At 44.4% G+C, this 16,524-nt stretch overlaps 1 protein-coding gene and 1 pseudogene across 2 annotated transcripts; both read right to left on the minus strand.

Annotated features, from left to right (window-relative positions):
- Positions 1-4,237: 4,237 nt before the first annotated feature.
- LOC311090381 (C3a anaphylatoxin chemotactic receptor-like) lies at positions 4,238-9,461 on the minus strand (annotated as a pseudogene). The gene is made up of 2 exons: positions 9,243-9,461; positions 4,238-6,157 (listed from the first exon to the last, which is right to left on the minus strand). The product of its transcript is annotated as a C3a anaphylatoxin chemotactic receptor-like (transcript).
- A 1,009-nt stretch (positions 9,462-10,470) lies between these two features.
- LOC311091586 (uncharacterized protein) lies at positions 10,471-14,355 on the minus strand. Its single transcript, XM_084127575.1, has 2 exons — positions 14,169-14,355; positions 10,471-12,313 (listed from the first exon to the last, which is right to left on the minus strand). The coding sequence occupies exons 1-2, from the start codon at positions 14,170-14,172 to the stop codon at positions 10,629-10,631; spliced, it is 1,689 nt and encodes a 562-aa protein (XP_083983701.1). The 5' UTR covers positions 14,173-14,355; the 3' UTR covers positions 10,471-10,628.
- Positions 14,356-16,524: the final 2,169 nt, after the last annotated feature.

Raw genomic sequence — 16,524 nt, forward strand, 5'->3', positions numbered from 1 at the left:
CACCTCATTAAATACTTGCATGGTCAGTTGTAATCGTGGACAATTCTGGAAGTGGTTGAAAAATGAGTCCGTTGGTGGGTCCGTGAGGGTCAAAAGTCATGGTGCAAGTTGCCATCGTGTGGTTCCGAAGCTGGTGTGGGTTGGAGCTTGCATGGTGGCTTCGAGCACATGGCTGTGGTGAGTCGAAGCCTGCTGTCCTGGCCTGCTGAGTGCACACTGGACGGTGCGGCTTCCTGAAGTGCCAAGAAGGCCAGGAGTTGATCGTTGCCAATTCAATGATGGTAAAGTTGCAGTTTTTCTGGATTGAAGAAAAGGCAGTCTGTCTCCCTTTGGGGAGCGTGAAAGCATGGCAGGCAGTGCTCCGGCCTGCTGGGCCCAGGGCCCCAGTGATGGGGGAGGGGTTTTCCCCAGTATCAGCAGAAGCAGTTTTGTAGCTGGATGAGACAAGCTAAGAGAAAGGCAGGGCTAACGGAACGGCCTTTTAAAGCTTAACAAAAGGCACGCCTTGCAGGCGGTCTTAAACCAATCAGAAAGAGGGAATTTCTGGCGGGAGTTTCCTTTTTGTGGGAGATTTACGACGCTGTCTCAAGTACTATTTTCTGTTCATTAATACTCATATAGATATAAAGAATCCACACTGCATTTTAAGAGAAGGTGATGTACATCAAAGTGTGAGTCATTAAATGAGGAGTAATTAGATAGGAGACACAGGTAAAGTTACACTGACTGTTGGTTGTATAATAAAATACATACCATGGTGTATACATAATAGTACACAAAACATCACAATCATTCACACAGTTCCTGGAATGCACGTTCATTTCTAGATCAGTTTGTTTCTGTCTAATGCAGGGAAGTCTCCATGGAAGATTGTTTCTGTCTTTTCATGGTCTCTCTCTTGCATTTGGCCACATTCTTTAACACCCATAAAACCTTATCTGATCGTTGTCCGGGTAACGGAGATCTTCTTGGCCTGTTTGGGGGCTGGGACACAGATTCCCTGAGTGAGTTCTAAATATCAGTTGTTAAACTATAACAAATATTCGTGTCTGACTTGTCTCAGTCGTTACAACTTGCATTGAGCTTTGTGTCTGAGCCGGAACGAGCGTGTGTGCGGGTCCGTCTCGGAGTGTCCGTTTAGCTGAAGCGTTCTTTGGTTCTTCCGGAACTCGTGTAGTTGCGGGAGTTTCAAACGGTTTGTAAGAGTTGGCAGAAATTTGCTTAAAGTCTGTTTCACTCGTAGGTGTAAATGAATGAACACGAGACTAAATAAGACAAGCGGTCGGAGATACGACTAATACAAAAACAAAGTAAAACACAAAACAAAACGGAGAGAAGATGAGATGAGACTCATACAAGGACAAAAGGCTACACAACGAAAAACAGGGAAAAAGAGCACAGACTCCGGTGCGTGTCTCCTTTTTCAAGGATATCAAAGTCCACTCCTTTCTGTGGAGTCAGACGTATTGAACAAGGCATTCTGAGCGGGAAAAAGTTCCTTTGTCTCAGCTCACTTCGTTTGCATATTTTATGACAGTGTTAGGAGTTTGTTATTTCTACTCCAAAATGGTGGTAACCACAGTATAACACATTTTATCATAACCTAATACATATATTCAGCCTAAGCACACAGAGAGGTTTAATTTGACACCAAGATTGATAAACTTGAGAGCTACAACCATAGAGGTACATTCTTATTCTTTAAACAAGCATTAAAAGTTAAACTAACTAGTTAGGAATAAAAGTTAACCAAAATGTGATGTACATTAACAAATGGGGAACGAAGATTGGACTTTATGGAGACTAAAAACACGGCACCCATATGATTTGTCTAACCATAGCATGTAAACAGGTCTAAACCATTAATCTAACATTTTACATGAAAACAAAGGCCAAACCACATAGTAGGAAAATCATTAGATGAGAAAATTAGATACATGTTTAGATATATTTCTCAAGTGGGTATATCTATATAGAATATATAGGATTATATGGTTTATATAAAATCCTCAAAGAGAAACTGCATGAGCTGTTGCCGTCCTCTGCAGATTCCTTTTGGTCGTAAAACTCTTATCGATCTAGCAGGAGGCCTGGTTACAGGACAATGGTTCTATTGGGGAACATTCTTTCAAATGAACACTTCAAAGCTACACGCTAGAAAATCACAACTGTCAATATAAAGGAATAACATTCATGCATACAGGGATATACATTTCAGAATTATTTATATTCTGTGTTAGATACAAAGGAGTTTGTGTGTGTGTGTGTGTGTGTGTGTGTGTGTGACATCTAGGGGTCTCCTGGCCACCTGGATTCCTGCTTGCAGAGAGAGAGGGGAGAATCGATAACAATCTCTTTGAACTGCAAGTGAGGAGCTTGGCGATGGTTCTGCCAAACTTCATTCGGCAACAAAAGTGTCAAAAAGGGCAATTTGATTCAGACTTTTCGGCGCTAAGCTGTGATTTACATTTAAGGGTTAACGGTTAAAAGCTTTTTCTGAATCTTAAAATTGACAAGTCACCATGAGATTGTCCATCCGCTACACTGCCATGCAGGCCATTTTTGCCCAGTCTCTTTCTTATGGTGGAGTCATGAACACTGACCTTAAATGAGGCAAGTGAGGCTAGGGATGGCTGACGCGAAACTGACGTTCCGAAGCTTTTCGAGATCCCGAAGCGCACATTAATAGATGCATAGATAGAAATATATAGACAGATAGATTAATAGATATATAAATATATAGATACAGATAGATTAATAGATACTGTAGATACATAGATAGATACATATATAGATTAAGAGATAGATAGATAAATAAAAATGGAGGCTCCACAGAAGAGATGTCGTACATCTGTGGTATGGGAGCATTTCCATTTGGAAACCACAAATAAAGTGAGATGTATGTATTGTGATCAGCAGCTAGCCTACTGCAACAATACATCATCCATGATGCACCATTTGAGGAGCACTCATCCTGCCATTTTGCAGGGTGCAGAGGATGGTAGCATTCCCCCTGTACCTAGGCCTGCCACTGACACTGCTGGGCCATCTAAGCAAGGTATGCATTGTTTGAAATATAATTATTTGTATGTCCTTGCTAAAAAATATCTTTGCATGCCAGCAACAAGTGTCCCTTGTGAGAGGATTTTTTTCAAAGGCTGGATAAATTATCTGTAAAAAAAAGAAGTAAGCTAAGTCCTTCCACAGCAGAGAAATTAATATTTTTGAATAAAAATCTATAAAAAAGTGAGACATTGATGTGGCTTGATTTATTTTATTAATATTCATTTTTCATGACCAAAATAACAATATATATATATATACACACATTATACATATATATACATTATATATACACATTATATATATATATATATATATATATATATATATATATATATATATATATATATATATATATATATACACATTATATATATATACACATTATGCGTGTGTATATATGTGTGTTGGAACCGGGACTGAGTATACGTTTGTGGACACGCATACAGACCACGCATACGGAGCATTCTGATGTTGTCAGTCAAGTTCTGAACAGGAACCGATCTTTGGAGAAGTTCATTTATTCGCAAAGGTGGACAAAGACATTGTGTTGGCTTTTTAAAGATTATTTTGATGACTTTTACTCCTATGCTGTGGAAAAGATGGAGGAGTAAACAGTCAGACATTGATAATAATAAGAAATGTTTATTGAGCATCAAAGAGACTTCTTTCAAAAACATTAAGACACTTAAATACTACTTTTGGCCACCAGTATACATGAATCCAACACATTTTTGGAAATAAGTGAAATTATGTTTATTTTGAAGGTGGGGTTATGTGTCATGTATTGTGAAAAGAACTGTTTTGTCCTGTGTTGGACATTTCCTTTTTGACTGCTTAAAAATGTATTTATATTCTGCAGTTTTATGAATGTAATGGTTGATATTTCATTATAATAATTGTATAAGCTAAACAACCAATGACTCTACATTCAGTTAGTCAAATGCTAACGTTTTTTTTAGGATTTTATCTATGTTTTTTAACAATGTGTGCAGTGAAGGACAGCACATAATGTGTTAATTTAACACGTTTACACAACTTTGTGCTAACCTTTCTGACATATTTACTTTGTTAAAATCATTAACACAATGAATGAGTTAAAATTAACAAAAAAAAAAAAACGTCCCTAAACACACCCATTAATGTGTAAAAATGTAACACATAATTTCCAGATTTTGTGACGTATATGAAATGTTTTAAATAACAAAAATGATATTTTATAATAATTTTGTCTAATTGATTTGTATGTCAGTAGTACTTATGTAGGATAAAAATAAAATTAATTCTATATGAAAATTATGAAATCTAATTTATATTTAGTACAAATAAAAACTATTACAGTAGTGTACTGATTAGCTTGGTTTTTACAGTAATGCACTGTGTTAAACAATTACAGTACCATGTAGTTACTGTAAAACTGAAATACGGTAATTGTACTGTAAATCTTAATTACAGTAACTTACTGACAGTGTTTGTCTAATTTAGTTCTTAGCACAACACGTGACATAATCAGACCAATAAGTTTGAAAACAGCCGTAACATTTAATTGCGCAGCATTGGTCTGTTGATCTATCAATTAGGCTAGCAAATCAACATTCCATTATTTTTTATTTTAAGCGATCAGAACACAACCCCGTGCCCCCTTGTGGCTACGCTACTGAGATGTATATTGAAGTGAAAATAAAATTTTCCCACAATAAGATACTTTGATAAAGTAGGCTACAGATAGCCCACTTGAAAAGTAACGAAGTTAAACTACATTGTACGGCCCACCATTGGAAAAGGAAAGTATTTTTTTCTTACCTATGCATCCCATGAAATGCAGATAAAATGAGATTCACGTCATATTAAAATAGACAACAAGATTTAGCCAGATTAGTCCATTTAATAAACTTTTTTTTTCCCATACAGCAAATTGAGTCATTGATTCAACATCTTCATGTGTATAATGCAGTTTATGGCTGTGTAATACTGCTGAACCTCATGTGGACATGCCATAAAAGGGTGGCCATCAAAGCAGAAAAGTGAAGTTGTAAATGTCTATATAATCTTAAACGCTTGTTTGGTTATCCTGGCAGCTGGCAGAGATAGAGATGATGGTATCTTTTGTTTTCTTTAAGACTTTGAAGTCCAGAGATTTTCAGCCAATGCCGTCTCCAGCACCAGCAGTAGAGACTGTTTCAGCTTCTTCTTATACTCATCACACATGAACACATAGAGAATGGGGTTCAGACAGCTGTTTAGAAAAGCCAGGAAGTCAACTATACTTGATACAGGATCTTCTAGAGCTTTAGAAGACTTACTGCACTGATTCTCTTCTGCACTTTTGCAATAAAAATTGTAGCCAGCATATGAAAAAGGCCAGGACCGCAGCTATAATGACCCGGTAAGACCTGAGCTGGTTTTCCATTCTGAGACGTTTGACTCGCACGGCGATAGCTATATACGAAGATGCAATGATAAGGAAGGGGATGAGAAAGCCCACTATGAACATGTATGTGACCAGAGACTTGATAGGACATTTATAGTTTACTTTACTCTCCACTGTTGAGGGATTGATAACTACAGGGATGCAGCAGCCAATGGATAAAACCCACACAATCACGCAGATGATTCTGGCTTTTAATAGGGTTCGATTATTTCGAGACCACACAACCATCCATGTGCACAGGCATCGGTCCAGACTAATAGTCATCAGCAGCAAAATGCTAGCAAATGAGTTTTGGTAAATCATAAAGTCGAGAAACATGCACTTGAAGGTATCCTTTACCATATTGAATTCGCATAAAATGGTGTTTATGATTAGAGTTAAGCAGCAGATGAAGTCTGCAATCGCCAAGTTGAGGAACCAAATGGAGTTGACTGTCGTCTTCATTTTGTAACCAGTCACAAATATGACAAGCCCGTTTCCAATGAGACCTACAGCAGGTATAACAAAGTAAATGCATATGATAAAGATGGTAATGCCTGAAAATATCTCTGTCTGCACTGTAGAATTGTCCGTACTGAATCTGGTCACATTTTGAAATCCAAAAGTAGTGGTTGCTACACAAAAACAAGAGAAGAAAATACAGTGAGTTTTGGTTTCTGGACTCTGAATATGTTTTTATGCCACTTTTCACCTGCAACACATTTTCTACCCCAGGATGCCATACGAAGCCCAGTGTTTCCCCTACCATTATATAAGGGGGGCGCCCCGCCCTCCTAACGGCTCCCCCCGCCCCCCTTGAAGTCAAGTAAATTTGATTTGATTTTCTTTATAGCGCCAGATTACAATTTGTTATTTTATTAAAAAAAACGTACTCGGTTACCTAATGTAACCTTGGTTCTCTCTAGAAGAGGGAATGAGTATTGCGTAAGTAGCTTACGCTTCGGGAAAGTTCTCTTTCTTCGAGATCTGAAGCCAAAAAATTATCCTTAATTTTGCATTTATTGTCAACGCAGTGCAGCAGCAGGCAGACCAAAGCAAGCTGTATAAGCGTGCTCATTGGCTGCCAGGCGGCAACTGCTTAAGCCTATCAGTGAGCCCGGTGTGACGTCACCCTTCTTCGCGCCCTCCACACCCTTCTAACCGTCAAGAAGGGTGTGGCCAGTGTGTATATATTGCGGGCTCACAGGCTGAACTCTGGTTTTCATAGTCTGAAGCGCAAAAGCTTGTGGCGCGTCACGGCAGGTTACGCAATACTCGTTCCCTCTTCTAGAGAGAACCGAGGTTACATTAGGTAACCGAGTACGTTCTCTTACGAGAGGTTCTCTCGTATTGTTTAAGTAGCTTACGCTTCGGGAACCCATTGTCAACGCCGTGCGCGCCGAGCATCCAACACATGAATCCCAGGGAGACCGGGGAAAAACATAGCGTTGAAACAGGTGGCCGGTGGCCAACGCCTGTACCAAGCACTTCACTTCACATAAATGATAGAGCGGCATAGCCGGTCTGTATACATCAGTGTAAATGGTGTGGCCGGCAGCGCGGGCCCACACAGTGCATAAACACGTATAGGGAAAGAGAATAGAGCAGAAACACTGGTCTATTTGTGGAAAGAATCCTTCCCCTGGTGCCAACCAGAAAATTAACCAGTATGTGGACATAGTCTGCACTTATACTGATAACAGTGTAGCCTGCAGGGCGGGAACTTCCAGGTTATAAAACCTCACGAATGTAGATGGGGAGGCCCAGCCCGCCGCCATACAAATATCGTGAATCGAAATTCCGCTGGACCAGGCCCACGAAGAGGCCATGCCTCTAGTGGAGTGGGCTCTGACACCCAAAGGACACTGCAGGTGTTTGGAGGCGTAAGCTGCTGCAATCGCGTCCACTATCCACCTGGACAGGCTCTGTTTCGAGGCGGCGAGACCCTTGGTGCGTCCGCCAAAAGAAACAAAGAGCTGCTCGGACCGCCTGAAAGCAGCGGAGCGCGTGATATAAACTCTCAGCGCCCTAACAGGGCATAGGAGGTTATCACTGTCCACGTTATCGGATAATGGCAGAGCCGAGAGGGAGATGATTTGTGCCCTAAAGGGGGTACCAATCGCTTTGGGAACATAACCGTGTCTCGGTCTGAGAATGACTTTAGAGTCATTCGGTCCGAACTCGAGACATGCAGGGCTAATAGATCCGAGGGTCCCCCACGCGTTTTACTGAAGACAGAGCTATCAGAAAAACGGTTTTGAGCGAAAGGTACTTAGGATCCACAGATTCAAGCGGTTCAAAAGGAAAAGCCTTCAGGGCCTCCAGGACCAAGGACAGATCCCAAATAGGAACCGAGGGGGGCCGCGGGGGATTCATCCGCCTGGCTCCTCTGAGGAAACGGATAATAAGCTCATTCCTACCGATTGCCCGGCTGCGCGTCGTCTCAGCGAACGCTGCAATAGCCGCCACATACACTTTGAGCGTGGAAGGGGACCTACCCTTTTCCAACAGCTTCTGTAGGAAGGAGAGCACTTGCGAAACCCCACATGTGCGTGGATCAAAGCTCTTAGTAGCGCACCATTTAGAGAACACAGACCACTTAGACGCATAGAGCCGTCTCGTGGAGGGAGCTCTAGACTGCGTGATCGTGTTCACGACCCCTTCTGGCAGGTCAACGGATATCCGTTGATTACCCATGCATGCAGAGACCACCGCTCCGGGTGGGGATGCCAGATTGACCCACCGGCTTGAGAGAGAAGATCCTTCCTCACCGAGATCGGCCATGGGGGTGAGTGCGACAGCCTCACCAGCTCTGGGTACCAAATCTGGTTCTCCCAGCGCGGGGCTATAAGGAGCACTGGGTGCTGTGTTTCCCTGATCCTTGTTAAAACCTGAGGTAACAGGGAGATCGGGGGAAAAGCGTACAGCGGGAGGCTGGGCCAGGTCTGGGACAGCGCGTCCTCGCTTTTCGAGAAAAATATCGGGCAGTGAGCGTTGTCTTTTGACGCAAAAAGGTCGACCTCCGCCCTGCCGAATAGGCGCCAGAGAAGCTGGACTGTCTGAGGATGCAGGGACCAATCTCCCGGGGGAATGATGTCCCTGGACAGTCTGTCTGGTCCCACATTCAAGTGGCCCGGCACGTGCACGGCTCTCAGCGAGCGCAACGAGCGGTGAGCCCACACGAGAAGGCGTTCTGTCAGTTTGCACAGGCTCTTGGATCTGACACCGCCCTGTCGGTTCACATAGGATACCACTGACATGTTGTCCGAGCGGACTAACACATGGTGATCCCGTATGAATGGGAGGAAGCGCTTGAGAGCGTTCTCAACCGCTATCATCTCCAAACAATTTATGTGGAGGCATTTCTCCTGGTCCACAGGCCAAATGCCGGTTTGCCCTCGAAAAGAGTGCCCCAACCTGAGGTGGAAGCGTCCGTCGAGATAACTTTGCGGCGCGAGACGGCTCCCATTGTCACTCCCCGCTGGTACCAGTCGGCCACTAACCAGGGCTTCAGTGCTGAAACGCAGCTCTGAGTCACTCTGATTCGAATGCCGCCAGAAGCCCAGGCTCTGTGAGGCACTCGGGCATTCAACCAGCGTTGAAGCGGGCGCATACGCAATAGACCCAGCTGAAGCACTGCTGCAGCTGAGGCCATGCAACCCAGCATCCTCTGAAATGTCTTCAGAGGAGCGGTGCTGCCCGACCGGAAGGAAGCGGCCAGGCGTCGAATGCAGCGCGCGCGCTGTGTCGACAGAAGGGCCGTCATTGCCACAGAGTCCAGTTCCAAACCCAGAAAGGAGGTTGAACGACTGGGCACCAATAAGCTCTTGGTCCAGTTGACCGTAAGCCCCAGGCTTTCCAGGTGGCTGAGGAGCACTGTTCTGTGAGCGATGAGCTCGGCCTCTGACTGTGCTAGAATCAGCCAATCGTCCAAATAATTCAAAATCCGCATTCCCCGACCTCTCAGGGGAGCAAGAGCCGTGTCCATGCACTTCGTGAATGTACGGGGTGCTAGAGACAGGCCGAATGGTAGGACGGTGTATTGATATACCTGACCGTCGAAGGCGAATCTCAAGAATGACCTGTGACGGGGTATTATCTGGATCTGAAAGTATGCATCTTTCAGATCGAGAGAGATAAACCAGTCCCTCGGGCGAATTTGCGCGAGGATCTGCCTGGTTGTGAGCATTTTGAACGGTCTTCGCATGAGAGCTTTGTTCAAATATCTCAGATCCAAAATCGGTCTGAGAGCTCCGTCCTTCTTGGGAACGAGGAAATAACGGCTGTAAAAGCCCGACTCGCTCATAGAAGGGGGAACCGGTTCTATAGCCCCTTTGCACAGAAGTGTCGCTATTTCTGCTCGAAGCAGATGTGCTACTTCCCCATTCACTCTCGTCTCGGTACGCGCCTGAAAGCGCGGGGGGCGGCGAGCGAACTGCAGAGTATAGCCCTGTTTTATTGTGTTTAGCACCCATTCTGATGCACCTGGGATAGCCTCCCATGCTTCTGCGTGTGCAGCCAAGGGCAGGATGGCCTCCGGGCTCTGATCGCCGCGTATCGCGGGCTCGAGAGCTCGAAACGGAGGGGCGGGTGCAGCGCGCGCGCTCTCTGTGCTTAGACACGGCGGATCGCACACAGCGATAACTGGCCGTTTTACACATGGTGTCCCGGTGGCTTTGGACGGGGAACACACAGCGTGAGGGCGGCGTCGGGGGCGAAATGTTCGTTATTATGTGTGAGCGCAGGGGAGCGGGCACAGCATCTATATTTAGAACATGACCGGTTGTGAATGAGGTGGACACGTGACCTACTTTCAACACTCGAGCGGATTCTACTCGCTTTATGAGAGTGGGCTCTGTGAGAGACACGGGATTTATAGTGCTTGTGTGCAGGGGTGAACACAGAAACGTGGGCACATTCACTGCATTTGAAACACATGCGGCGCGAGCCGTGCAACCAGACATAATGCTCTTTTTGAGATTTCTCTGGGTCGCCGTGAAAACGGCGGTTGTAGGCAGGCGAGAGGGTGAGATTACCAGCCTGTTGGCTGCGAAATGAGTGTCCGCAGTAACCGTGGCAACGGGGACTGACAGGACATGAAGCTTTAACGGTGGTCCGGCCGCAGCGGGACACAGCCGTCGCTTCTTTCCTCGGGCTAGGAGGTCTTAGCAGGCTCCGGTTTCACCGTAATCCTCTGCCGGGGTCCCCGGGGAGGAGGCGGTCTGTTTCGGCTGGAAGAGCGCGATCTAGGGCGGCCGCCCTGTCGTCGCTGCGATGACGGAGGTCGAGCTGGACGCTGGGTGAAACTTTGCGCAGGCTGATCGCGAGGACGGCGTGCAGCAGAGCTAGAGCGTCGAGGCAGGAAGAGATTCATAGCCTGTGTAGTCTTCTGTACCTCTGAAAAACGGTCAACGATCCCGCTAACCGCTGGGCCGAACAGGCCGGTGGGAGAGAGGGGGGCGTTGAGAAACACCGCGCGCTCAGACTCTCTCATGTCGGCGAGCGTCAACCAGAGATGCCTCTCTGTAACGGTCAGAGAAGCCATGCACCGTCCGATGGCCTGGGCAGCGGATTTCGTAGCGCGAAGGGAAAGGTCCGTCGCGCTTCTCAGATCCGTAATGGAAGCAGATTCCAGACCTTTCTCGTCTATATCACGGAGGAGATTAGCCTGGAGAATCTGCAGCACGGCCATGGAGTGAAGGACAGAAGCAGCTTGACCGGCGGCGGAGAAAGCGCGGCTGACAAGGGCTGATGTGGTCCTGCAGGGCTTAGACGGGAGGGCAGCCTTTGAGCGCCAACGAGAAGGCGGGCAAAGGTGCGCTGCTACCGCCTCTTCCACAGGGGGAATGGCATTATACCCCTTCTCAGCGGCACCGTCAACCTGTGAGAGCGTCGATGAAGCGTGTGAAGAGACCCTCGCGGAAACCGGTGCATTCCACGACTTAGAGAGCTCGCTGTGGAGCTCAGGCAGGAAAGGCGTGGTTCTGGAAGCTGGCGATCGGCGGCGGCGATGGAGAAAGCAGCCGTCGAGCCTGTTTGGTGCTGGCTCCTTAGGAGGAGACCACTCGAGGCCTAACTGGTCAACAGCCCGGGTAAGGAGGCGCAAAAGCTCCGCGTCCTCGCCCGCTCGAGAACGGCCAGAATCCTGGACTGTAGAGGAGGCGGTGGACCAGTCCTCACTGTCAGACGCCAGGATGGAGCAGCTGTCAGCGGCGCGTCCATCAGACTCATCCGCCTCGTCCCCTGAAACGGCGGCGGCGCGGGCGAGAGCCGGCGGTTGAGCGGCCGGGAGGGGGGGCGGAGAGGGCGAGAGAGAAGCTCGAGGGAGAGGTTCCGGCGAGCTTCTGAACGCCGCATCTGTCTCCGGTGGTCGCTGCGAGCGGCGCTTTTTCTTGCGCGGCCCAACAGGGACATGCGGAGCGACAGCCTGGTCAAAAACCTCAAGTCGAGCCCGCAGGGTCGACATTGAGAGTTCTTCGCACTCGGGGCAGCCGCCCGTAGAGAGTGCGGCGGCGGCGTGATCGCGGCCCAGGCAGAGAGCGCAGATGAGATGGCGGTCTCCGTTGCTGAGCGGGGCGCGGCACGAACCGCAGGAGAAACGAGGCATTTTGATAAAAACGCCTCGCGCTCTTTTAGAAGAGAAAGTGCGTGTTGCAGGGCGAACACACACACAACACAGAAAAGCAGAGAAAAAAAAGGATATGTCGCCGGATAGCGTAGCAGGCACGGATGGCTGAAGGCGGCGAAGGTGGCCGGCTTCCTCAGGCGCTGTCCTAGTCTTGCTGGTCGCTGGTTTCAACGGCGGCGGCTTCTCAAGATCCAGCGATGCGAAGAGCTTCGCTGAAGACAAGAAAATCAGAGTTCAGCCTGTGAGCCCGCAATATATACACACTGGCCACACCCTTCTTGACGGTTAGAAGGGTGTGGAGGGCATTGGGTGTGACGTCACCGGGCTCACTGATAGGCTTAAGCAGTTGCCGCCTGGCAGCCAATGAGCACGCTTATACAGCTTGCTTTGGTCTGCCTGCCGCTGCACTGCGTTGACAATAAATGCAAAATTAAGGATAATTTTTTGGCTTCAGATCTCGAAGAAAGAGAACTTTCCCGAAGCGTAAGCTACTTACGCAATACGAGAGAACCTCTTGTAAGAGAACTAAATAGCCCTTAAGTAATATGTTACTTATCTTATTTCCACGATGGCATGTCTTTTCTGTCTGTGTTTAAGCGTTTACAATTATCCCAATGAGTTCGCAAGCGCGCACACTCACACACAAACAAACACTTGCGTCAAATACAGATGAGCACTAGCGGACAGAGAGCGCGCGGCGGGAAATATGTCGCTGAACTGAAGATGGCAACACTCGCTCTACTGCGAGTAGCAGCCGGAGTAGCTCTCCTGCTTCAAGTCTACGCCCGTTTCACACATATTTCGTTTGCAGTGCGTGTGCGGTGAGTATTTTTTTCCGTACCCATGTTTACAGAGCTTTCACACTGCACGCGGATGCAGTCCGTCGATGATCGATCCGTTCCAGTTGCGGTGCGTATACAGCAGTGCAGCGATCGTTTCCGCACCGAGTCTACTTTTGCCGTTTATATACTGTCTATGACTTCTGCTGTGCTGCAAACGCTGAATTAAAGTGACAGCGCATGTTTCGTGGTCAAAATGAACACAGATTGACCTGAAAATGTAGTAATTTCACCATAAGTGCTATTAATTAAATAAAATGTAGTAATCTCACCATAAATTTATTTAATTAAATACTACTTTTTTCACTTTAAGACCGGGGTAAAGCAAGGAAAACTACAATTTACCTCAACAAGGTGACATAATGACATTCGTGGAGGTGGAAAAACAAGTTCTTTGTGACATGCAAGATTTATTGTAGCTATTAAAATTTAAATGCAAAAGATTTGAATATAAATACATGGTTAAATATTTTACCACTTGCTTGAGCAACTTAATATATAATTATATAGAAGTAATGCATTGAATAATACATTGTTTAAATTGTTTAAACGTGAACGCGCGTTCACAGCAGTGCTGCGTCTGACAGGATTATTCTCTCCAATAAATGCATCATAGAAATAAAAACTTCTCACAAAAAAAGCCCATTTAAAATTTGTTTGTCATATAAATGTATTAACTAACATTAACGAACAATGAATGAGCAATATATTTGTTAGTATTTATAAATCTTTTTTTAGTTGTTAGTTAAAAAATAAAACTATTTAAGCTCTGGTCCATTAATATTAACAAATACTTCTATAAATTTAACAAAGGTTATTTGCAAAAGTCAATTTTAAAAAGATTTAAATGTTTTTTTTTAATTTTTTTAAAGAGATATCTTATGTTAAAAAATTTTTTTTTTTACATTTGTGTTTCATGTTAACTTTTACAAAGCATTACCCTCCCAGACAACCAATTAATGTGACACATAGATAGATAGATAGATAGATAGATAGATAGATAGATAGATAGATAGATAGATAGATAGATAGATAGATAGATAGTGTCTGTGTCAATTTTCCCCAACCAACCAACCATTGCCTGCAGTTAAGGACAAAAATCCTTTTGGAAATCTCTCTAATCTCTCTACAATTTTCATCCAAATACAGAGAATGATAATATTCTCTCCTCACACCCATATGCTCTCAACAGGCAACAAATATGCATATAATGTTTATAGATTCTTACCCATTTTCTTTATGGCTTCAGGCCCATATAAACCTCTTTGCAAGTTCTGTTATAGTTGAAAATCAACAACTGATGAAAAGTTCCCCTTTACTTCTCTTAAATATTGATGGTGGGATGGTGTTGAGAAATATGCTTCAGCAGAAATCTATGTTTATCAACTATACACTTTTAAGATAACAAAGATCTGGATGCTCGACAAACCCTCTTTCACCTGTGTCATTGTGACAGTGATTAGATTATCATATCCCAAACTGGTGCACCTTATAAAAAAAAGAAACAAGGAGAAAACAATGCAGTGAGAGTTGGTTCTGCTGGAGCAAAAACATGCAAATTAAACATTTTGTGGTATTTGACTTGCAACACGGTTTCTCTGTTAGAAATACCATTGTGTATTTTTTTTCTAAATGTTACTACGTTTCAGAATGTCTAGAGAACATTCAAAGATAATATTCCCCACAATGTTTGCAATAATATTCCCCACAATGTTTGCAAAATGATGAAATAGAATGTTCCTTTAACTTCTGTACAACCAAGGAAAAACTGGACGTTTTGAACATGACATTCAGAAATAACGTTTTCATAACTTAACGAGAACATTGGCAAAATGTTTTTAGAACATATTTTTGTTACATGATATTTGCGAGATGTTGCAAAAGATGCGAGATGCAGGTATCCGTCTATGCTTAGGGTAGACCGGGTATGGTTGTAACATGGGGTGAGTTGTAACACCACCAATTCCACCAATCAGGGACAAGCTAGGAGTCCAATGATCATTTCATTATTCGCCCACTTCCTCCCAGATCCCATATGAATGGTTGTCAAGGCTGTAAATAGGTATACATGCAGATTTTATATAAAAAAAAAAAAATGAATTTTTGGTAAGAATGTAATTTTTTTGACTAAAACTATATTTTGTTTAGTAATTATACTTTTGCAGATAAAATCATATAACTTACATAAGATTAAATTGTAGTTTCTCAGGCAATTGCATTTTATCCTGCTAATTTTAAACCATAATGCTAATACGGTTAGCTAAACACTGTCTGACAGTGGAGGGGTAGGTTGTAACACATCTTTGAAAAATTAAAAACAACTAAGAAAAGCTTATTTTTAATAATCTTACAGAATGCCTATACAGTTGAAAAGAACGACAGATGTGTGCCAGCCAGTGTTTTTTTTAAAAAAAGGAACTGATGTTACATTTCAGTAAAGGGCAGGTCAGTCAGATCAGTTGCGATGACAATGTTGAAAGCCAGTGGTGAGACCGCAAAGAATGAAAACATTTAAGTTGTCTGTATGAAACCATTTGGCAATTCAAAGCCAAAGGAAGTGTGGGTAAAATGTGCCCTATGCAGTCTCTGGGCCTACCAACCCTGGTCTCATATGTCTATGTAGGCCTATAAAAGACAGATAAAAATAAACAAGAAAGAAAGAAAGATACCATCTGTTTTGATCATCAATTAAACAAAAATTCCTGTGATATGCACTGTAGTTAAGGACACATGTGAAAAATCCTTTTGGATTTTATCTCTACAATTTTCATCCAAATACAGAGAATGATAATATTTTCTCTTCACACCCATATGCTCTCAGTAGGCAACAAATATGCATAATGCACATAGATTCTTACCCATTTTCTTTATGGCTTCAGGCCCAAAAAATCCTTTTTGCAAGTTTTGTTATAGTTGAAAATCACCAACTGAAGGTAAGTTCTTTACTTCGCTTTAAGAGTGATGGTGGGATGGTGTAGAGAAATATGCTTCAACAGAAATCATCTCGGTTATTAAAGTAACCTCGGTTCCCTGAGAAAAGGGAACGAGTATTGCGCAAGTAGTAAGTAGCTTACGCTTTGGGAAAAACTCCTTTTCTCGAGAATATTGAAGGGAATTTTTTAAAACGCAGTGCAGCTGCACAGCAGACAACTAGCTGAGCATCTAGCGTGGTCATTGGCTGTGCTGCAGAAACTGCACGAACCTATGGTGAGGCGGCTCATGCGCGCAAACCAATCAGGTCGCTTCGCGCCCAGGCGCGTCAGAGCCCGTCGGATTGGGCGTGGCTTATAGCTATAGCTATAGCTTACGTTAGTAACCGAGACGTTCCCTTTCGAGAGGTCTCTCGTATTGTGTAAGTGGCTTACGCTATGGGAACCCCTTTCAAAACGCAGTGCGTGCTTAAAACTTCGCCTCATACTATAGCCTAGGGCAGACTGCCCAAGGCCCATAGAAGAGTAAAGTTATGAGTCCTAATAGAGGCCAGACCAGTGACGAGCCTCATATAGGGAACCAAGGAATGGGCCTTAAAAAGGGTCAAGCCCCTTATTTATAATGTATAAAGAACCGTAGTTCGGGTTGAACCA

Source organism: Abramis brama (assembly GCF_963993115.1).
Source record: "Abramis brama genome assembly, chromosome: 10".
Classification (NCBI taxonomy): domain Eukaryota; kingdom Metazoa; phylum Chordata; class Actinopteri; order Cypriniformes; family Leuciscidae; genus Abramis; species Abramis brama.